The sequence below is a fragment of the Haemaphysalis longicornis genome, unplaced genomic scaffold (genome assembly GCF_048455015.1).
Source record: "Haemaphysalis longicornis isolate Haplotype H1 unplaced genomic scaffold, Haemaphysalis longicornis Haplotype H1 scaffold_2, whole genome shotgun sequence".
NCBI classification, from domain to species: Eukaryota; Metazoa; Arthropoda; class Arachnida; order Ixodida; family Ixodidae; genus Haemaphysalis; species Haemaphysalis longicornis.
In genome coordinates, this window is record NW_027526295.1 from 80,188,098 (window position 1) to 80,212,840 (window position 24,743).

At 48.4% G+C, this 24,743-nt stretch overlaps 1 protein-coding gene across 4 annotated transcripts in view; it reads left to right on the forward strand.

Annotated features, from left to right (window-relative positions):
* The window catches only part of LOC144169019 (uncharacterized), an 89,297-nt gene extending 76,990 nt beyond the window's left edge, over positions 1–12,307 (forward strand). For 2 of the 4 annotated variants that reach the window (XR_013322343.1, XM_077698016.1), the window contains one exon: positions 806–1,078. Coding sequence is in view for 2 of the 4 variants with exons in the window: in XM_077698016.1 (XP_077554142.1) it covers positions 806–958 (153 nt within the window). In the remaining 2 variants the exon portion in view is untranslated. Of the gene's footprint in view, positions 1–805 lie in introns of all 4 variants that reach the window. The other 2 variants (XR_013322342.1, XM_077698015.1) reach the window with 2 other exon arrangements.
* The last annotated feature ends 12,436 nt before the right edge of the window (positions 12,308–24,743 follow it).

Consider the following 24,743-nt stretch of genomic DNA (forward strand, 5'->3'; position numbering starts at 1 on the left):
CGCAGCCGCGTTTTCACCCTGCAGCACTTCCAGACTCCAGGAGGAGCCCTGGGCTGCTGCTATCAGGCAGACCCTGGCTCGTATGGCCGCCTGTGGGTGAAAAATGATCTGTGCTGTATACTGCAAGCCTCTGCATTTTTGTTAAGGCATGGATGTCATGCTTACAGGAAGTGCACATCTCTGATGCTTCTGGGGTAATACGTATTACAGATGGCTGTTTTCAGGCACATTGCTGCAATGAATGGCCTCCTCCCTCCCTGCAAGCACCACGTTTTGACACAGAGTTTTGGTATATGAGGCAACTATCCTTGTTTATGCATAATGGCCTCTATAGGCATCAAGAAAAAAACCGATTGCCCATTACATCTTTTTTCCCCCTGCATGATGCAACTCTGAACATTTGATTTCACATTGGAAGATGACCTCCCCATCCAATAACAGTAAAACCAATCAGTGGTCAGAGCAGTATTCACTTTTCAATGGCAAAACAATGAACAGGGCAGTGGTGTGACCACCAACATCAGCCTCCAGCAAGAGAATATAAACATACGATCCCATGGTTTTTTCCTGCTTAAAATTTCTTGCCATCCATTCAATGTCTAACAAAAAATTGATAGGGAATTTCGTGCTTGTCACGTATACTTCCAGGTGCATTGTAGGCCATGAGTATTTAAGACCCTATTTGCCAAGTGTGCATTTTCAGTTTTTATGTTTTTTTTTTCATTGTTTTAAGCAGCTATAGCTTTTGTTGCAGCCTCAATGCATGCACCTATTCATTTGATCTTGTTACTCACCTGGGCGACAGGAAAGGCAGCAGGCCCATGACTCGCCGTGTACGAGGGCCCACCACCGCCACCGACTCAACGCCACCTATGTTCATGACCCTGACGGCGACATCATCCAGGCCGTCAAGCATGTGGTACTCCCCTGCACCTGTGCCCGTGTCATGGAAAAATAACATTAACGTGTTTAAAGGGGTATGCTTATATCGTGCATGCGCACTGAAATGTAGTCTGACAAGATTTTCTCCGTCATGGCAAAAGTAATCGGTTAAAAAGAATGAAGTGCAAAAACTTCAGTGTTCTCGTGTGGCTGAATTCTTGCATTACAGTAACAGATGCTCTTTGCCGAATTTCTGGCATGAAACATTTGTCTCAAAAGGTTAGCTTGCGTTTTTAATTCTGTGTGACCTATGAACCTTTGGCATGGCCTAGAAACTTTTCACAAACTTTAAAGTTCATGCATCTATATTACTACTGGTGCACAGTCGACGCACCTCCATGCGTAAACTTGATGCGCGCGTACTCCGCACGAGTTATGAAAGCGGCATTTGTGAAGAACCCCTTAGGTCAGCACACCTGAATTCGGTGACAGCTTTAGAGGCTCCAGCGCATGCCGCAGCCACACCCCTGATGCAACAAATGCCGCCAGTTGTCCACCGAGCGGCTGCCTAGTCCTTCCCCGTTGAGGAGCCTCGTCTGGGTCCTCAGGTCGGGCCTCAGCTCACTGGCGTCCCTGCCGAGAAGTGCCTGTTCTGTCATAAAATTGAGCATAAGTTCCCACTACTGTGGGCTCATGCTGTCAATGTATGGTGCTCCACATGAGTAAACGGTATCAACTTCATATTTGTTTCTGCATACCGTAAGTGCTGATGTCAGTAAATGAAACGAGCATGAATTCTTGTGAGCTGGACACCGATTGTTTATTTAGAATTAACAACTACCATTCCTAAAAAAATATTACAGTGGTGTGTAAGCCACACCATGTCATTTGCTCTTCACAATTGGTATTTCCCCCCCAGCACGGCCACTATGAGACAGATATTCCCCCCTTTCTAATCTGAAAATGGGAAGCATGGCTAGCTTTGTGCTAATGCTTGACCCTGTTGAATGAGCTTGAGGTTTTTGAGGTGCATCCCAATACAACCACAAAGAAAGAAAAAGGGTATGAAAAAAAAATCTCAACAAGAAAGCTATCAGTGAAGAACTTTCAGTTGGGTGAGAGAGGGTACATTGAATGAGCATATTGGTGCAAGTTTTCTACTATTATGAACTGCACGGCAAATGAATAGCTTGACCGCAGCGAAAATATTTCCTCCTACGTAGAGACCTTTTATGAACTGGTCCCAATAATTTATTGTTTTAGTATAAGATGCAATGATTAAAATGTGTCTTTTTGGGAGTTGGAAAAGGTGAAAGCTCTTTGTTAATGGCTGGCTTGGCCTGCCATTATCAAAGATAATGTTGAGATGAAAAATGTTTATGAGAAAAGAGCGTGCGCCTCATTCAGTTTTCTATTGCTGTGCATCTGTAGTTCCCTCCCGGCAATTATAAACACTTATGTTTCACATGTGTTGCTGGCTAATCCTGTCACAAACCTCAGCAGTCCAGTGTGAGCTTCCTTTCTGGTACTACACTTTAACAAACATTATGGCCTAAAGCAGCTGAAATGAATTCTGCTCACCAGCACTGAGCCATTCCAAGTCCGAGGGCTTGTGAAGGCACCATTGGTACAGGTCAGCGTGCCCTTCATGTATGCCTATTAGGTGATTCAGCATGGTTTGCCACGCTGCAGCAATCACGTCGCCATATCCTTTAATAGCAATTGCACACCAGCGTATGTGGTTGATGATGGCTTGTGTCCATTTGCTTAACATCGTACAGCTAGCTCTTTTTCATTTCATTTCATTTCACTTTATTTTCAATTCCAACATGATAGTTAAAAAAAACTGCTTGGACCCTTAGCCAAAGGCTAGTATAGGGTCTAACGTTGCAATACAAGGCATTGTAACAGGATACGAAATACAAGATACTAAACATTGCGAATATAAAAAAAAAAGGTCAGGGCATTGTACAAACATGTATTCACATACTCAAACTTGGGTAAGATAGCAGAAACATGCAATTTTTATACGCACACAAAAGAAAGGCAATGAGTAATAACTACGCAGTAAACTTTTGGTGGACGTAGTGATACTTGTAGACAAGAGTTGAACGATCTTGTTACTATTAGGGGGGTGACGGAGACTCATTAAGGATTGCAAGGAAATGTTTCTTTATTTTAAGGGAAAGTTAACAGCTGATTTTATATCCTGGGGCAATCTATTCGATTTTGCTACCGACGAACTGTAGTCGTCGTTCTCCAGGAAGGTTGAAGGAAGGTAGGAGGAAGGTTGAAATTACCAGCAGCAGAATTCCTCGTAGGGCGGGATGAGGAGCAAAGGATGGACGAATGAACAGGGCGGTGTAATGAAGCTTGTCACGGGTAGCTTGATAGTTGAATTTGACGATTATGTTGGGCAGCCCGCCCCCTTTTGTGGCGAAGTGATGCACCACATCGACATCATGATTCCACAGCGGAACACTGAGGCAAGGCCTTCCTTTTCACTTAACGGTACTCTTTTAAGTTCTAGATTAGTCCGTCGGGAGTACTGCTTCAGGTTTACAATTTCTTTCTTTGCATCTCTGAGTTCCTTCATCAGTTGATGACGTTCACTTTCGTCTTCAAGACTGCGCTTTTTAACTTCACTCAACTCCTGCCGGACAGCCTTTAGCTCAGCTCTGAACTCGTCAAAGCCCTTACTGTGAAACTTCAGAGACTCTTCGAAACTACTGATGCTAGTTTTAACCTCTGTCATGGCCACTATGATGGTGCTGAACATTTCTGTTAGCACCTTTGTGAGTTCTTTAATAGAACTGGGCGTTTTGTCTCCCAGCGCTTTGGTGGAGACAGCAAGGGCATCCATTCAGAGCAGACTGGCAGCCGTCCCGGCACGACTGCTAATCCCTGCATTTATGCATTGCAGGCGCTGACAGGGTACCTCATTCAGGCCGGACAGGCTACCTCATCCAGGATAGCAAGATACTACGATCAGCTACGCGCAGTCGCACTGTGGCCGTCCCATCTGCACGTGCCGCCATCGATTCGTCACCTCAACTGAACGTGGGGCCTTCTTTCCCGCAACTCCGCTGGTGGCGTCCCCTTCATCTATAAATGCGGCCCCAACTGGACTGTTGGCATTCAGAGCGCACTGGCAGCCGTCCTGGCACGACTGCTAATCCGTGCGTTTACGCATTGCAGGCACTGACAGGGTACCTCATCCAGACCTGATATCACCACCGGATAGCGAGATACTATGATCAGCTGTGCGCAGTTGCACTGCGGCCATCCCATCTTCACGGGCCGCCATCGACTCATCGCCCTAACTGAACGTGGCGCCTGCTTTCCTGGCAACTCCGCTGGTGGTGTCCCCTTCATCTATAAATACGGCCCAACTGGACTGTCGGCATTCAGAGCAGACTGGCAGCCGTCCCGGCACGACTGCTAATCCCTGCGTTTACGCATTGCAGGTGGGTTATGGGAGCTTGTTGCATTTTCTGCTTGCTTTGAAAATGGCTGTCTGTCTGCTCTGAGTGCCTACACGTTTGTGCATAGGCGCCCTACATGGGCATCCTTCTCTTGTTGTGGGTATAGATTCGATTCTTTCACTCGCTCGCCTTGAGGCGGCTTCGAGTTTCTTCCACTCCTACAATGTAACAGCAGCAAAAACGTATTCCCATCCTCACTTGCACAAAGAATATAATGCGCTGAATCAGTCGCCCCATTACACCGGAATAATTAAGGACGAAAGATGAAGTACAAAAGATGAAGGACGAAATTCGTAGTTTGGTTTTAGGGCCCCTTGAAGCAAAATGTAAGTTTGCTGAATTCCCAGCAATGATACAGCAACAGAAATCAGTTTAAAATGGCACAGTAGTATCAACACATTATGGTACCTTTTGCTACATGCCAGACATCAAGACAGTGCAGGGTTTTGTGTTGTTTTTCTCTGGTGTTTTTTGGTGCCAGAGTGCTTGTCGTGAGGAATTTGACCGCAATTACTGAAGATTGCAGGAATTTGACCTTTGATTAAGCCTTTCTTTTCCGTGTTGTTCCTGGATTTGACATCTTCACTCTGGAAAAGAAGTTATCAGTAGTTAGATAGTTGCATAATATATGTGCCATATAGAGCAGATCAGATGGTAATGATAAATAAGCTTTGCTATAAATCGTGGGTTGACGTAATGCAAAAAAAAGTAAGGTCAAAATCAGAACAAAAACAACTTTTGTGCTTATTGAACATAATGCCTTTTTTGATATTACCTCTCCCGCTTGGATTTGCTCCGAGCGCAGAATTATTCCAAGGCTTGTACAGAGGATTGAATACGTCAAGTATTTGGCACTGTGCCCCGGTCAGTTGCACCGTCTGTTGCCACAAATATCCACACTTACACTCCTCAGCTGGGAAAGCATTTCTCTCCGCTGCTGATGCCACACCTGCCAGGAATGAAGTCTGCGAGGTGGAATGAATGATCTTCGTCACACGGGACCAAGCCTAAGAATTTGAGCAGCTTTGGGGGACCCGTGCAGAGACGCCAAGCATGGATGACGCCGGTCAGTCACCGGCTAGTTCTAAATGATATAGCCTTGTGCACAATAAGTGTGTCTACCAGTCGAGGCATTGTCACCTTACCCTACCCAACTTGGCCAACCAACACCTAAGACAAGTTGTGGCGAGAGAGCTTTTTGGCAATCAGCACTTCCTTCTCTTTTGGGCTGAGGGAACTGGCCAGTGGTGGTGGCTGTGGTGAAGAGACTGTCATGCTGTCTGGTGTCCACGTGGTCCTCCTTAGCTTCCATCAGGCACTCGATGTAGCCTGCAAACACAAGGCAACGCAAGCTTACAAAAAATGAAAATGATTATTTATTAGCATAAACATAGCATTTTCAGGCATGGTTCAATGAATGTAGTAAGAGGAGCGAGAGGAGCACCTCCAAGCGTCATTGGCACAAGGAGTGTCAGCAAGTCTTTGTTGAGGAGAATGACGAAGAGTTGAAGAAGGATCTTTCTAGTGATATCAACAAAAGTGATTAAAATTTATAGCTCTATCAATTCACTTATTTTTCACATTGAGCATGTAGCTGCGTGTCACAACTGGTTTTAAACATTTAGAGAAAGCATTTAAAATGTACCCACTCTACTGAATGGTACATACCATATATGGGTGGCACAGCGATGGCAGAGATGCTGTGATGTTCTCTACTTGGCCCTGGGTTCTTCACCTTCCAGCGCAGGTCTCCACTACTGGTCCTGGCTTGCTCCCTCCCAGCATTCTCGTTGTAATGGAGAGCAGCCAGTGCACACCTGCATTGCATTTGCACACAAAATGCAGCTTCATGGAAATGGGCTTGACTTTTCCTGGTTGCTTCACTAGACACCCAACAAGATATAGGTAGCGAGAATTTTCTATGCATTAACTAGTTAAACGACATGTCACATGACATGACCGTACGGCGACACATCTACAGTCAGGACGACAGGCTTGGCCGGATCGAAGTGCACCAGCACCGGAGCCCCAGTGATGAGCTCCTTGCTGCGCTGGAAGGCCAAGTCCTGCTCCTTCTTCCAGGCCCACTGCTGTCCAACTCGAAGCAGAAGATGGAGCGGCTGCAGATGCGACGACAGATTCGGCAGGAAGCTCCTGTAGAAATTTACGAGGCCCAGGTATCTCTGCAGCTCCTTCTTGTTCTGGGGCTTGGGCGCCTTGAGCACAGCCTCAACCTTGCGGGGTGCCGGGGCTACGCCTGCCTGGGAAATGACGTGGCCCAGGTACTCAACGCTGGGGGCCAAGAAAACGCACTTCTCCAGCTTGAGCTTCAGCCCGGCATCCTGCAATCGTGCCAGGACTTTGTGTAGGTTCTGCAGGTGGTCCTCGTCGTCGGTACTGGTCACCAGGAAAATGGCAGGAGCTGAGGCCACACCGAACGGTAGGCGCGTGTACTGGAAGAGTCCCAACGTTGTCGATATGGTGACGTACTTCCGGGACTACTCCTGGAGCACCAGCTGCTAGTATGCATCTCTGAGGTGTAGCTTCGTGAACTTCTGTCTTCCGGACAGCGCCGACCAGAGATCTTCAATACGTGGCAGCGGGTACTTCTCGACCGTAGCGACTGGGTTGATGGTGACCTTGGTGTCCCAGCAGATCCTTACACTGCCGTCTTGCTTCAGGACTGGCACGATGGGAGCAGCCCACTCCGAAGATTTGATGGGCACCAGGATCTCGTCTCGCAGCCGTTGCAGCTCCTGGGTTACCCTGTCCTTCAGGGCGAACGGCAGCGGGCGCGGCTTGAAAAACCGGGGCCGGGCTCCCTCTGGGACATGTATGCTTGCCGCCGTGCTGGTGAATGTGCCCACCCCGGGCTGGAACGGCCTGGAACTTGGTCAGGAGGCTCGGGACGTCTTCCACCGCACGCCCAACGCCTGGATCCAGTTCCGGCCCAGCAGCGTCGGTGACGGCCCTTTGTCAGGTACCGGGGGAGGGTGACCTCCCTGTCGCCAAGCCGAACACTGACCTGGGTTTGACCCTCGACCTGGGCGAGCTGTCCGGAGTAGCTGTGCAGCGTGACATGGGGGCACCGACGGCTGCACTGTGCCCCCGTGCCACATGTCGGAAATCTGCGGGTCTTCGGCCACGACGTGAAGCCTAGCCGCTGCACCCGAAGCTGCTGCCGCACGCCCGCGCCGCCTACCCTTGCGCTGACTTCCTTGCCTGTGGGCTGGCGCGGAACCTGTGCTTGACGCCGGCTGCTGCTTCCGTCCATCCGCCGTCGTCCCCCCTAAGCACGCCCGAGCAATGTGCCCAGTTCTTCCGCAAGCAAAGCACTCCGCTTTCGCGAACTGGCACTGTGAAGGGGGGTGGTCACCACCGCTGTGACTGCACCTGCCATGCCGTGTCGCCATCTTGTTCACTGCCGCCTCCGTCAACGGTGAGCCGGCCGCACGTGCTATCTCGCCCGCATCCTTGGCCGCAGCATCCATCGCCAGCGCTGCCTTCACGGCATCGGCCAGCGCGGGGTCGGGAAGCTCCAGGAGTCGCGTCTGCATGGCAGGGTCGTTGATGCCGCAGACAAAAGGGTCCCGGAACAGCGAGTCGAGCTGGTCCCCGAAGGCACAGCCGCTCGCCAACCCTCGCAGCGCTGCGACGAACTGCCCGAGAGTCCCCCGTCTCGGCGGCTCCGGTTGTTGAAGCAGAAACGCTCCATTAACGTGGACGGAGCCGGGCTGAAGTGCGAGCGTAGCGTCGCGAGCAGCTTGCCCAGCGACTTGTCATGCGGTGTGGCCGGCTTGAGCAGGTCGAGCATGAGAGTGAAGACGCGGGTCCCGCAGCTGGCCAGGAAGATGTTGCGCTGTTTTGCCTCGGGTGTGTCGTTCGCCCGGAAAAACATGCCGACTTGTTCCTCGTAGACCGGCCAGGTGGACCCTTCACCCTCGAACGGCTCGAGCCTCCCATACAGTGGCATGGCGTAAAATATTATAATTATACCTTGTCGTGTATTCTGCCACGGTTCATCTTGTGGTAGTGGTATTGGGTAGTAGTCCTGGTGAGGAAGTGCGTTCTGGGCCCCAGGGAAGGTGTTCTGTACTCGGAGGGTGTTCAGAGAGACGGGGCGGATAGGTTCGGCCTACTGTCACACTGTGTGTAGCCGGGGAAATTTCCATATTGATTCAGAAATTGGTTGGTCGAGGTAGGTGGGCCCCGCGCTCCCCAGAGGCATAGCCTGCGGGAGAGGTTGGGACCAGGCCAGTACGGCCGCAGCCTGTGGGGGAGGCTGACTTTGTGGGTGGGTTGACGGTTTCTTGTTGTTTTGTTTGTTTTCCATGTTTGGTTTCTTTGATTACGGATCATCACGTCCGAGTCTGGAAACTTCAGGGGGGAGCCGACCACACTACCCCCTCCCTAGGCGTGGAGCAACACAGACACTGCAAGTGGGCCAAAAGTGCAGTGAAAAGAAGAACGAAAATTTGTAGATTTTGATGAGACCTAAGAGACGGTTGCGTCAGTGATGTGAGGCATGCAGCTCGAGTGTTGGACGCAGTCACTCTTCCTGCTCGGAAAGCAGACCACGTGGTCGATTTGGCTTGATCTTTTGTTGCCTTCTCAACTTCATGGCAGACCTGCATATCATTAAAAAGTACCCAAAGCTATAGCGCATGTTCTTGCTGTCAAGATTGTCGCTTTTCTAACATTTCTGCAACAAGCTCGCTTTTTCCGACACTTACTAGCAAGGGTTTTAATTAAAACGAAGGAAGCCAAGAACAGATGTGGAAGGATAAGCCGAACATAGTAGTCCAAAGCAAGCATGCCGAGTGTATGCAAAACCAGATAATTTTCCTGCGTGAATATCAGCTTTGGCATCCATATTCATACACGAAGATCACGTGAAAAGAGTTGGCATACTAACCTCTTGCATTTTTATGTTAGGCTATTATACTAAAAAAACAATCTTTAAACACTTGAATACCTTATAACACGACTGCCGCACTTGCAACATGTCTCTCACTACCCGCCACTTATTGCATTCATGCCCATACAACCCTAAACTCTTCCTGAACCCATCTCGTGTGAGCACTCGGAGTCTGCGCTGAGCAGCTTGGCCTCTGGAGCAACGAGCTCTCATCGACCGGGCACTGGAATCAGTGCGGGCTCACAGACTCCTGGACTTGGGAGGCTGACTGCTTCTGCTCTTACTCCTTTCCCTTTATGGTAAATAAATGTTCACCTCTCTCTCTCTCTCTCTCTCTCTCTCTCTCTCTCTCTCTCTCTCTCTCTCTCTCTCTCTCTCTCTCTCTCTCCCTCTCTCTCTCTCTCTAAGGTGTAAGAACGCATTTATACTTCTTTAAAACAACTGTTTTCAAGAATTATTTTCTTCACTGCCATTATTTTGGCTTCTGCTGGAGCACAAAAAATTGTACAACTGTTCCCAATCACTTGCACTGTTTTGTTGCTGACTTCAGCCTTCAGGGGTATATTTGAAATAAAACAGTTAGGACTCTGCCAAGCAGGCTGTTGGTATGCTCTTGGCCAGTAGCTTTATTTTCCTACTGTTAACAAGTAAACTTGAAAAACTAATGGTGATACTGATGGCTTCTTCATGATACATAAGCACTTACATCTTCAATAGCAGAGCTGGCAGAGAACTTCTGGCACTCTTCAATTACTGCATCCCGTTCTTTTGTACAATCTCTTGATAGGCCTCCAAGTACAGCTGAAGAGTATCTGGCCGTCGTTGGGATGAATTTGTCATTGTAGGCTTCAGTCACTGAGAATATGGCTGCCCTTGCCTATGCACTGCTTGCTTCCTTCCGGAAGGAGGCAAACTCCTTCTCTCTTGGCTTGTCCACCAGTTGCACCTTTTTTTATTAAAGGCTGACTGCTCTTTTGCACTTTGCAGACGGAAATTCCATTTTTGAAAATGGCGTGCGTGGCACATTTTCGCAGGAAGCCAAATGTCTTGGACATCAGTGCTCGCTTGACCATGATTGAATCTTGACACTGCTTTTATGTAGTACAGCACCGCTTCTGTGTGTGAGCATGCTTCAAGTCCAGCCATTCATGTGCAGTGTGCAGACTTCACAAGGCCATCATGCCGAATCAGACGTCACGGCTCAAGTTGTGGTGCAGAAAGGGCCTGAAAATGCTTGACCTGGTTAAAGAGCAAAAGCAAAATACAAAACATTGCAATGTTTCTCTCAAATAATGTTTACAATAACATTGAACATTATTGAACATTGAAGGGTATTATGTCTGTGTATGTACGCAAATTTGAACTGGTTCTTTGCTGGGTCCCTGGCCACTGTGGTATTGCCGGGAACGAAGCAGCGGATCGAATGGCTGCTGCTGCTACACTCTCGAATACAGTAGACATAACCACATTACCCTACACCGACGTGAAACCACACATCAGACAACAACTTCGCAAAACATGGCAAACACACTGGAGTGAACATATAGACAACAAGTTACATGTAATAAAACCTCAATCGGGACCATACACCACCGACACACGCAATAGATACTCTGAAGTCGCCTTGGCCAGATTACGGATAGGGCACACCCATGCAACGCACTCGTATCTGCTGACGGGATCTTCTAGACCCCAGTGCAGCAGGTGCGGAGAGGCCCGGTCCGTAGTGCACATACTACTCACATGCAAGGCACTTCACACAACACGATACAAACACTTCAGAGAACTCTACAGACAACATATCCCACTACATCCATCGCAGTTTCTAGGTGACGAAGCCATTGTTTCTGTTAAACGTGTGTTTGAGTATTTGTCACACGTTAAGTTTTTAAACCTCATTTTCTATCACGCATAATCAAATCTGGCCCTATACACCAGCCATCACCATTATCTGTAACTGATTTTACTATGACCGGTTGACATTTTTTTTGTAACCACTTCACTTCATTAAATAAACTTCCTTCTGGCGCTCTTTGCCCTTAGTCGGCCTTGCGCCATAAAAACCCAACCATCATCATCATCACCATTTCGCATGCAACACGTATGACCAAGTAACTGCTCCTCTTTAGTAAATGAGCATACTTTTACCCAGTACACAGAAAATGCAAAATCAATTAATTTACTGACGAGAAAGTTGAGAAAGTCCAGCAGCATGCATAGTTTGTCGCTCCTAGGGGTGTATGGTGGAACGCCTGCTGGTGTGGGAAATTAGGCGGCAGAAGATGGATAGTATAGCCAAAGGAGAGATCGACTACAAGATAGTAAAACAAACACATGAAAGCAAAATGTATGTATCAGTCATTCTATTAGCTCCAGCTTCATATACTGGAGTGTGCCAACGTCGTTTCCTTTTGCAATGTAGATCTTAAAGGTTAAAATAGTTACCTTGGTCACCACAATGACATGCTCTCTAACTTGTCTCAGTTTTGGTCCTTGCAGGAACCTACTGGTACTCTGGGTACAAGCTGCCCGCTCAGCGAAAGCAACGAAGTTTCGTCATCCGTCAACAACAGAGGGTCTATGCCACCGCACTCGACTACTTTCACTTCGTAGCACTGCCGGGCCTTCTCCAGACTATGCCCATACAAGCTGAGCAGAACAGCTGGCTGACTAGCCATTAAGCCAGCAAATCCACACTACCGCATTAGCGGCACCCCTTCGCAGTAAGCCGCAGTAATCAGCATGATGAGCGGCATTATAGCACATAGCTCCTGCACAACGTTCAAAAGGGCCTTCATTAGGACTCCTTATGCCTCAATGGCTAATAGCTGCAGGTTTAACCCTGCAGCTATCGCCTCCAGCGCAGCTGTCTGCCCCTCCTCTACCACTGGTAGCCTTGCCAGCACCTCCTCGAGAGTGCTGTGGTGGCGTGCATTTTCCTACACAGCAGTGCATACACAACAAACATTTCACTTATGCTCCATTACTCCAGTACTGGTTGCTGAGGTATGCTCCATCTACATTCCTCCTGATCTTGCACTTTTGAGCTCTGAATTTGAGGCGCTGGTCGAGCAGCTGCCTGAACCGTACATCCTGACATGCAACCCTAATGCGCACAACTCTCTTTGGGGCTCTTCTCGCACGGATGCCCAAAGTCGCCTGATTGAGAAATTTCTTACATCTTCAGGAGCATGCCTTTTCAACAATAAACAGCCTACATACCATAACATAGGACACAACACATACTCATATCTTGACTTGGCGATTGGCTCTGCAGTTCTCTTTCCTCTTCTCGAGTGGGGTGTGGGCACTGACCCATATGGCAGTGACCACTTCCCCACCTCACTCACATACATAGGCAAAGGCCCAAGCAGTCCATCTTCCCATAATAGGTTCAATGAAGCACGAGCTAACTGGAATACATTTACAGAGACATCCAAACTACACCACACATCCATAGGACACCTACACGTTGAAGAAGCTACCCAACTGCTCACGGCGCACATCCTCGACGCCGCCGAAAAGTCCATTCCCCACGCCTCTGGTGCCCCGCGCAACCAGCGGAGGCCGTGGTGGAATGAGGACTGTAGGCGGGCGCGAGAGGCCCAGAACAAGGCGTGGGGTGTCCTTCGTCGGTACCCCACGTCGGGTAACCTCATTTTGTACAAACGGGCCAAGGCGTTAGGAAAACGTGTGCGCCGTGAGGCAAAACGAGAGAGTTGGCGTTCCTTCATAACATCAATAAACTCCTACACAGACACACGGAAAGTATGGACAAGAATACGGAAACTCAAAGGACAACAGACACACAGCCTGCCCCTGGTCAGTACAACAGGGGGCACTCTGGAAGACCAGGCTGACACCCTCGCACAACACTTCCAACACGTGTCCAGTTCAGCACACTACACGAACACTTTCCTGAAACATAAAGCCTGTTGTGAAAAGAAGTCCCTACACGACAACAACAAATCACAGACTTCTTACAACTCCCTGTTTTCACTACATGAGCTGAGGGCTGCTCTGAGCACGTGTAAACCCTCAGCTCCAGGCCCAGACAACATTACATATACAATGATACAGAACTTACACACAGACACTCTTCTAACACTCTTACACCTATATAACATGATTTGGCTTTCGGGGCACATTCCAAACTCTTGGAAGGAGGCTATAGTTGTAGCTTTCCTGAAGGAGGGAAAGGACCCGTCGTCCCCCTCAAGTTACCGTCCTATTGCCCTGACGAGCTGCCTGTGCAAGCTCTTCGAGAAGATGATAAATCGCAGGCTCGTGTACTTCCTTGAGTACAACGGTCTTCTCGAGGGCAGCCAGGCAGGCTTCAGGGCGGGGCGATCCACGAATGATCAACTCGTAGCTCTTGAATCATATATTAAGGATGCCTTCGTGCATAAACAGTATGTCGTAACTGTGTTTTTCGACCTCGAGAAGGCCTACGACACCGCTTGGCGCTACGGGATCCTCAGTGACCTGAAGTCTTTCGGTGCTTCGGGCCATATGCTCAACACTCTGGCTAGTTATCTGTCTCACAGAACGTTTCGCGTGAGAGTTGGTAGCGCACTGTCAAGGATTCATGTGCAAGAAAACGGCGTGCCGCAAGGTGGAGTTCTAAGCTGTACTCTTTTTATAATTAAAATGAACTCTCTTGGGAAGGCATTGCCACCTACCATTTCTTACTCTATGTATGTAGACGACGTACAGATATCTTTTAAATCTTGTAATATGTCAATCTGTGAACGTCAGGTCCAGCTTGGTGTTAAAAAACTTGCCAGCTGGGCCGACAAGAATGGTTTTAAACTCAACCCAGGAAAAAGTTCTTGTGTTGTGTTCTCCAAAAAGCGCGGGATCCATCCGGACCCAGATATTACTCTGAATGGCGTTTCAATTCCTGTTAAAAAGGAGCACAAGTTTTTAGGCATAATATTCGATAACAAGCTAACATTTGTCCCACACTTGAAACATCTTAAGCAAAAATGCCTAAAAACTATGAATATTCTCAAAGTTCTCTCTCACCAGTCATATGGTGCAGACAGGCAACTCCTTCTGCGGGTTTATAGCGCCCTAGTGGGATCCCGCTTGGACTACGGCAGTGTTGTATATGGGTGCACAACAAAAACGGCACTAAAAATGCTGGACCCGTTGCTGCATTTAGGGCTACGCCTCGCATGTGGTGCTTTTCGCACTAGCCCTGTCCAAAGTCTCTATGTAGAATGCAATAAATGGTCCCTAGATCACCAGAGGGTGTACATCGACGTTTTATATGCCTCAAAAATCATGTCTATGACAAATCATCCTTTTACTCCGACCATTAATGATGCATCCTCACAGCAACTCTTTTTAAATCGTCCATCAATCTCCATGCCGTTTCATCTAAGAGTGCGAGAAGAAGCCTGTGAGCTTGAAGTCTCGTTTTCAGGCATTCACAAGATGCCCATCATTGATTCAATTCCACCATGGCATCTCCGCCCTGTGTCATGTGACCTGTCTTTTATGCAGTTTAGCAAGAACAGGTCACCAAGGATTGCGATTCTGCAGCATTTTTTGTTTGTGCAGCATAAGTACCGCTGTGAAGAGTTTTACAGCGATGCGTCCAAGACTGCAACTGCTGTGGCTTGTGCTGCGCATGGGCCAAACTTTAACGTCAGTAAAACAATGAACTTTTGTAGCAGTATATTCACAGCGGAAGCATACGGTATTTTAATGGTAATAAATCACATAGTCCAACATCAAATCGTAAAATCCATCGTGTACACGGACTCTCTTAGCGTTGTACAAGCACTTGCGTCAGGAAAGCATTCTAAAAACTTTGTCATCAATCACGTTTTTAAGGCTATCATGTCTGCATATGCATCAAACCTTCAAATAACTTTCTGTTGGGTTCCAGGGCACTCTGGAATTGCCGGGAACGAAACTGCAGATCGAATGGCCACTGCAGCTACACTCTTGAATACTATGGACATTGCAACAGTGCCATACACAGACATGAAGCCACACATCAGACACCAACTTCGCAACAGATGGCAAACACACTGGAGTGAACAAACAGATAACAAGTTACACGTTATAAAACCACGCTTGGGACCATACACCACTGACACACGCAACAGATACACAGAAGTTGCCCTTGCTAGGCTACGGATAGGGCACACACATGTCACACACTCGTATCTCCTCACGGGGTCTTCAAGACCCCAGTGTGGCAGGTGTGGAGATGCCCTATCTGTAGTTCACATACTCATTCAATGCAACGCACTTCACACAACATGACGCAAACACTTCCCACAGCTATACAGACTACACGTCCCACTACACCCAGCGTTTTTCCTCTCTGACAATCCCATGTTTTCTATCAAGTGCGTTTTTAAATATTTAGAAGAAGTTCAATTTTTAGACCTCATTTCATACCACGCGTGATCACTCCCTGGCCCTATACACCAGCCATGCTCATTGTCGTTTTGTTATTTTACTTGTGTTTTTGCTGACTTTTCGTAGTGTTTCAGGTTTCACCCCTCATATATGACTATTGTCTTGGTGCTCTTTGCCCCAGTTGGCCTTGCGCCATAAACATCCAACCATCATCATCATCACCCTCCAGACGCGCGTGCTTACGTGACTTCCCGATCGTCATCCGGTCCTCCATTTTTCGATACCCCGTCGCGCCACCTATGTTCGCTTGAAAGTGCCAATATGAGCCATTTTCTTCGGCGTCGGCACCATAAACGGTGAAGCGGACCTTCGCGCCTTCCGCCGGTATGCCGACATTTGTTCCTTACTTTCTGCAGTTAGTGGCAGATGTAAAACTGCTAAACAGTGCTCAGACACTATTATGCACAATTTAAGGGTAAAAACAGCGGTCGTGTGAACGATGGTGGCCTCGAATAATCTCCCTGCGTCTCACTGTTGTCGAGCCAAAACATTTCTCACGACACGCTCGTAGTCGTCGACGTCCACCAGAAAAAAATTACGCTCGTCTGTAGGCCCAACGACTTCTCTTCTACCTTCCAAAACATACTGAACGAAAACGTTACATGGTTACGCTTTGTTACACTGTCATGATCAACCAGCCCCCGCACAGAGCACCTTGAGTAATCTTGGTGACGGTGTTCGCGACACCGCGGACCCCGAGCCCCCAAATATAAGCTGGATGCAACCATGGCAATGTGTTTTAAGGTGGAGGGTTAGAAACCACAAACCCCCGCACGGGGCACCTTGAGTAATCTTGGTGACGGTGAGTGGCGACACCGCGTACCCCGAGCCCCCCATACTTAAGCTGTCACCTACCGTGGCCAGAAGTTGAAAGGTGAAGGGTTAGAAGCCGTGAACGGTGGCCGTCGGAGCTTTGGTCAAGCTCCGGCCGATGGGCTCCCTGCCTGTCTACCAGGCAGGGAGCTCCGGGACCTCTTTGACTACCAGGGTAAGGTCAAAGAAGAAAGTACCCCCATCTCCCTGCTTTACAATGTGTCATGGCATTTTCTAAACCCCCTCCCAAACGTGATCGGTCTCTGAAAAGTGGCCGCACCGAAGTATCTTTTCCTCTGTCTTCGATCTCCATTCCAAAGCCCGATAATTTCTCGCGCCTTCTGGTAATGGAATCCCTGGATAAATCAAAACCCATCACTTCCCAGTCTGTCTTTATCATTTCCAAGTTTCTTGAAAGCCTTGTAAGCAAATCGTACAAAGCTAAAAAGCTCACAACGGGAGAAGACCTAATTGAAGTCCAAAACAAACAACAATCCTGTAACCTCTTGAAGCAAACGCGCATGGTCGATGTCGACATCAAGATCACGCCCCATCGCAGTCTTAATAGCTGCCAGGGCATGATCTCTGATATCTAATAAATGAGACTGAAGCAGATCTGCTGGACGGCCTTAGCGATCAGGGCGTAACAGCTGTGCGGCGAATCACGATACGACGAAATGACCAAATAATACCTACTAAACACATAATCTTGACATTTGACCGCTCAACACTTCCCGAATCGGTCAGCGCGGGTTTCCTGAGATGTCCGGTCCGACCCTACGTGCCGAACCCACGCCGCTGCTACAAGTGTCAGCGGTTTGGACATGGCACTAATGCTTGTCGTGGTCGACTAACATGCGCCAAGTGTGCACAACATGATCACGCATCTGACAACTGCCCATCACAAACCCTCATCTGTGCTAACTGCAAGGGACCCCACGGGGCCTACTCTAGAACATGTGAGAAATTCAAACAGGAGAAGGAGATCATCAAGGTAAAAGTGACTGAGAATCTTACCTTCCCAGAGGCGCGAAAGAGGTTCGCCTCTTTCCCCCTGGGGAGGTACGCCGACGCAGCTCGCCGGGGGGCAGAGCGGCGTCTTGTTTCGGCGGGGACCCAGTACCGCGAGTCGGACTTGGTCCCGCCCCCGCCCCCCCCTGGGTTGCCTCTGGCAGCCCAACCCGCCACCGCACCGCCTGCTAAGTCAGCAGCGGCTGTGGTGGCATCCACGTCCGTTGGGGATGCTGCTGCACCCTCTGTTTCCTCCTCTCCACCGGCCCGAAGCACATGCGAGGGCCCGGAGGAGATGGAGCTGGAGGAAACCGCAGCAGTTCCCACCTCCGCCGCACCGCCTGTGCCACCCGGGGCGCTCCTGACGCCCTCGGCGGTCGCGGCCAAAACGAAGGGCACCGCAAAGGGTGCCAGGTCCGGGGGGTCCGGTACGCCGGGTACCCCTTCCAAATCAGATGATAACATGGATGTGGGACCCTTCCTGTCTGCTTCGCAGCGGAAGGAACGGGTCCCCCCATCTAAACCTCCAGAGGAGGTAAAAAAACCCCGTCCAAGAATCCAAGCCCCGAAAGACCCTACATAAATAGTCACACTCCAGTAGCTCTAATACATAATAATGGGAAGAGAAAATATCGTTCAATGGAACTGCAGAGGCCTTCTAAATAATCTTGACGACGTCTATGAGATTCTGCATGCTTATCAGCCAAGTGTAATGTGTGTTCAGGAAACACACCTGAATTCCAAGAACACAAATTTCTTGAATAGTTACCTGGTATACAGAAAGGACAGGGTTGGCTGCACACACTCTTCTGGCGGTGTGGCCATAATCGCCCGCAAATCCTTAGCATGCCACCCTGTCACCTTGAACACTATCCTGGAGGCTGTGGCAATTCGAACGATAATATTTAATAGGTTGATAACGGTATGCTCCATATACATTCCTCCTGATGTTTCACTTTTAAGCTCTGATTTCGAGGCGCTGGTTGACCAGCTGCCCGAACCATACATCCTGACAGGCGACCTTAATGCTCACAACACTCTTTGGGGCTCTTCTCGCACGGATGCCCGAGGTCGCCTCATAGAGAAATTCCTTACATCTTCAGGAGCATGTCTTTTCAACAGTAAACAGCCTACATACCATAACATAGGACACAACACATACTCATGTCTTGACTTGGCGATTGGCTCCGCAGTTCTCTTTCCTCTTCTCGAGTGGGGTGTGGGAACTGACCCATATGGCAGTGACCACTTCCCCACCTCACTTACATATATAGATAAAGGCCCAAGCAGTTCATCTTCCCATAATAGGTTCAATGAAGCACGAGCTAACTGGAATACATTCACAGAGACATCCAAACTACACCACACATCCATAGGACACCTACACGTTGAAGAAGCTACCCAACTCCTCACGGCGCACATCCTCGACGCCGCCGAAAAGTCCATTCCCCACGTCTCTGGTGCCCCGCGCAACCAGCGGAGGCCGTGGTGGAATGAGGACTGTAGGCGGGCGCGAGAGGCCCAGAACAAGGCGTGGGGTATCCTTCGTCGGTACCCCACGTCGGGAAACCTCCTCTTGTTCAAACGGGCCAAGGCATTAGGAAAACGTGTGCGCCGTGAGGCAAAACGAGAGTTGGCGTACATTCATAACATCAATAAACTCCTACACAGACACACGGAAAGTATGGACACGTATACGCAAACTCAAAGGACTACAGACACACAGCCTGCCCCTGGTCAGTACAACAGGGGACACTCTGGAAGACCAGGCTGACACACTCGCACAACACTTTCAACACGTGTCCAGTTCAGCACACTACACGAACACTTTCCTGAAACATAAAGCCTCTTGTGAAAAGAAGTCCCTACACGACAACAACAAATCACAGACTTCGTACAACTCCCTGTTTTCACTACATGAGCTGAGGGCTGCTCTGAGCACGTGTAAACCCTCAGCTCCAGGCCCAGACAACATTACATATACAATGATACAGAACTTACACACAGACACTCTTGTAACACTTCTTCACCTTTTCAACAAGATATGGCTTTCGGGGCACATTCCAAAGTCTTGGAGGGATGCCATAGTTGTAGCATTCTTGAAAGAAGGGAAGGACCCTTCTTCTCCCGCTAGCTATCGACCCATTGCCCTGACCAGCTGCCTGTGCAAGCTTCTTGAGAAGATGATAAACCGGAGGCTCGTGTACTTTTTGGAGTATAACGGCCTTCTCGAGAGCTGCCAGGCAGGGTTCAGGGCGGGGCGATCCACGAATGATCAACTTGTGGCACTAGAGTCGTATATTAAGGATGCCTTCGTGCATAAACAGTTCTGTTTAACTGTGTTTTTCGACCTAGAAAAGGCCTATGACACCGCTTGGCGTCATGGGATTCTTACTGACCTGAAGTCATTCGGTGTGTCTGGTAATATGTTGAACACCCTTGCTAGCTATTTGTCGGAGAGAACCTTTCGCGTCAGAGTTGGTTCTGCACTGTCAAAGGTACACGTGCAAGAAAATGGCGTGCCGCAAGGCGGAGTTCTAAGCTGCACTCTCTTCATAGTAAAAATGAACTCCCTTGGGAAGGCACTGCCGCCTACAATTTCTTACTCCATGTATGTAGATGATGTGCAGATATCTTTTAAATCATGTAATATGTCCATCTGCGAACGTCAAGTCCAGCTCGGCGTCAAGAAGCTTGCCGGCTGGGCAGACAAGAATGGTTTTAAAATTAATCCCGGAAAGAGCTCGTGTGTTGTATTCTCCAGGAAGCGTGGGGTCCACCCGGACCCAGACATCACTCTTGCGAATGTGCCAATTCCTGTGAACAAGGAGCACAAGTTTTTAGGCATTTTATTCGATGAAAAACTTACATTCATTCCTCATGTCAAACAGCTCAAATGTAAATGCCTAAAGGCAATGAATATTCTTAAGGTTCTCTCGCATCAATCTTATGGGGCCGACAAACAACTCCTGCTGCGTCTGTACACAGCGTTGGTGGGGTCCCGGCTCGACTACGGCAGTGTCGTGTATGGGTCGGCGACAAAGACCGCACTGAGAATGCTCGACCCAGTGCTGCATCTTGGCCTTCGCCTCTCATGCGGCGCTTTCCGCACTAGCCCTGTCGAAAGCCTCTATGTCGAGTGCGACAAGTGGTGTCTAGGGCATCAGCGGGAGTATGTTGACCTGCTGTATGCATCTAAGATTATGTCCCTTACCAACCATCCTTTTAATCCCATCATGAACAATACATCAAACTTGCAACTCTTTTTAAACAGGCCATCCGTTTCCTTACCTTTCTCTCTCAGAGTTAGGGAGGAGGCTTCTGCACTCACGGTCCCTCTTTCAGACACGCACAAGACACCCATTCAAAATTTCATCGCACCATGGCATCTTCGTCCTGTATCATGCGACCTGTCATTCACTCTTGTAGAAAAAAATAGGGTACCCAAGAATGCAATTCTGCAGCACTTCCTCTTCCTGCAGGACAAGTACAGGTGCGCAGAATTCTATAGCGACGCGTCGAAAACTGGTTCTACGGTATCTTGTGCAGCGCACGGACCAAATTTTAGAGTAAGCAAAACAATGAATTTTCATAACAGTATTTACACGGCAGAAGCATATGGCATTTTACTCGTTACAAACCACATCATCAAACATAAAATTCCCAAGTCCATTGTGTACACAGACTCTCAAAGCGTTGTACAGGCACTGTCATTAGGAAGGTCATCTAAAAACTATGTCATAAATGCTCTTTTCAAGGTACTAATGTCTGCATATGCCTCAAATCTTGAAATAACTATATGCTGGGTACCAGGGCATTGTGGAATCCCTGGCAATGAGGCCGCCGACCAAATGGCTGGTGATGCTGCTCTCATGACTACAGTTGACGTTACAACAGTACCTTACACCGACCTAAAGACACACATCAGACGACAGCTTCGTAACACATGGCAATTACACTGGAGTCAACAAACAGACAACAAACTACACATAATAAAGCCACAACTTGGACGCTACATAACTGACTCACACAACAGATACACTGAAGTCGCCCTGGCTAGGCTGCGGATGGGCCACACACATGCGACGCACTCCCACCTGCTCACTGGTACTTCGGGACCCACGTGTAGCAGGTGTGGAAAGGGCCTATCCGTAGTCCACATACTAATCACATGCAAGGCACTTGACACAACACGACACAAACATTTCCCTGAATTATACAGACAACACATTCCTTTGCACCCATCATACTTTTTAGCCGACGAACCAATGTTTTCTAGTCAACGTGTTTTTAAGTTTTTAGCTGAGGTAAACTTTCTGCAGCTCTTGTCATATCATGTGTAATCACCCTGGCCCTATACACCAGCCATCTCCATTGTCTTTTGTTTTGCATCACCTTTACTTTTAGTTACATGTTTTAGTACTTACGGTCTGATGAAAACTCAATAACTTCTTTGGCGCTCTTTGCCCTCGTTGGCCTTGCGCCATAAAACACCAACCATCATCATCATCATCAACGTCGAAGAATGGGCGTCGACAGTCTTTCTTTGGGTAGAGTTTTCTCTGACCATAGTGGGGCTCACAACAAAGGCACCAGGTGACGCAGTAAGATGCTACGGTGAATTGACATCATTCGTCGCTTCCTCTAAACGCAAAACGCAAGTCCACGTTCTTGATCACTGTGGCTGTACCGCAAAGATCCTATGTATTTATTGTACGTTTTACTGTATTCAAAATCCGAAAAAAAGGTGATGCAGTTCATTTGTCGAACACTCCGATCACCGTGGAAGCTGCAACCTCTAAATGAGTTCTGAAAATCCACGCCGCGTGAAATGAACGCTATAAAAACCACGCAATATGGAATGCTTTTCGTTACCCAGGCTGCGGTTACAAGGGTGCGACTGAAGTAAATCGCAACCAGCCACGCAGCGAAAGGACAGCCCATCCAAGGTTGGTGGCGCGGTGTCTTATAAGGGTCTTCAAACAGCATGCTGGCGCTTTTATGATGTTTCTGCGACCGAAGCTTGCTTTGTTGCGATTCCGCCGCAGCAATGTGAACGTCGCTAAAGAGGTGTGACTAGAAGAGCGTTCGTAGAAGAATTCGAGCTAAACTAATCGAACTCTCGAGCTAACGGCATTCGTAATTTCCCAGAAACCACGAAAGTCCATAGAATATCCACAAATGGTAAAAATATCCAATGTCATTTCTGGACATTCATGCGGTGTCCATACAATGTTTCACTCTATATAACCTGCTTCTCGACATCCATGCGATATCACTGCAGTTGTGTTATTATAACATCATTACGCGATATTACTAGGTTGTCCAGAAATTTACATTTTTTCTTACATTCAGAATTCGCATTCATAGCGCGGTGTACATACAGGGGCTCAGCCACACCAAAGTGTGTGTTAGTTCAAATCCCTTCTTATCCCCGTCTTTCCTTAAAGGAACCCTGCAACAGTTTTTGAGCAGTGCAAGTAAACTTGCGCGACTTATAAATTGCACCCCCAGGAATACCTGAGCCAAATATTACACGAGTACATGAAGCGGTAACCGCGCAAATCGCTGTGAAAGACGCTTAAAAAGCAACTGCGCTCCCTTTAATTTTCCTCATTATGCACCTCTGGCATGGGTAAGCCACGTCACTCGGGCCGTGCTGTTGAGGTCGCAGTTAAAATGATCAAAATGGCAAAAAAATCTTTTCCCTTCGCGTTTCCCGTGCAATCCGCTGTCGTCGGTGGCGCTGTGCACCAAACACATCTACGCCGCAACCTCTGGCAACCTGCTTGGCGTTTGTTCGAAAAATGGCGTACAGCGAGTCTGGGCGAGTGCTTGCGAGCGTATGGGTTTCCCTAGTTTGAGCAAACCGGGTTCCGTCGACGGCGCGTACTGTGCTGTGAACGTTCCCGCGAGTCTGCCGTGAGTACACTGTGCCCTTGAAATGAGAAGGAAAAAGGATGGGCGCAAACGGTGTCCCGTCGTTGGCTGTAGAGACAGCGATAGAGACCGGAGCAAGCATTTGGTGCCTCAAGAACCAAAGCTGCAGAAAATTTGGTTGCGGCTCATCGGACTTACGCCGTCGGATGCTCGGCGATACATTTACGTTTGTGAGCGGGATTTCGCCAACGAAGCATACAGCATTAACCCGAACCTCGTGCAAACTATGGGTTGCGGACGGAAGCAGCAGCTCCGCTTCGATGCGATCCCAGCTCTCCGCCTACGGTACAGGTAAGAAACTTGAAATTGTTCCCTCTCGGGAAACAGATTTATATGTGTGCGTGTAAGCGCAAGTGTGTGTGTGCACGCGCGTGTGTGTGTATGTGTGTGTTCACTAGGTCGGTGGGTCTCGTGTGTTCACCCAAGTCGACCTTCCCCAGAAGTGCCATGTCCGATTCCTTCGGGTGGACACTCTTCCTCACACTCATCTCACCAAACATGAGGACACCTGCAAAAAATGTTTTAGTAAAATATATATGTCGACATCCAACCTCAAGTTAATGTAAAATAAATGCAATAAGCAGTATCAAACCTCGCGTTTCCCTTTCATGGGCTTGTCGCAGCTGCTCTTTGTGTGCAGTGAACAAATTTTCGTCAAACCCAAAATGAGCTTTCAGGATTCTTAGGTAGGCGTAAAAAGTACGAGGATGTGGCAGGGGGAGATACTGATTTTCGTGGAGGAATGTGTACGCAGGGGTGGATTTTATTTTCACTAGCAGGCAATCGTACAGCCATTCCTTCTTGTATCTGAGGGTAAAAAGTGCAGGTTGCCGCAATCACAAACATGCTAACGAGCAGCCGCATTGGTAAAAATCTAACAACCAAACAACACAAAATTATAATCAAAGGGCATATGTGCGTGCAATCAGAGTGCAACTAATTCAGTCTATGTAAGGGGAAAATGAGAGAAGTCATTACGTGTGAGATCCGGCCATAGAACAAACCAACACAGTCTACAACAGGCAGTGTGCAAAGAATTCGTGCATTGGTTGTAGCAGGCACTATGTGATGTAATACAGGCTCCTAACAATCCCCAGCATTACGGACGTTACAATAACGACACAGGCCACTGCAAGTTAGGGAAGAACTGGAAAAGTCACACTTTATAGGGTTGCGTTATGGCAGAACACGCGGAGTGGAAGGGCGACGGAAAAAGAAAACTAACTAGGGCTGCTAACTTAAAAAAACACGAG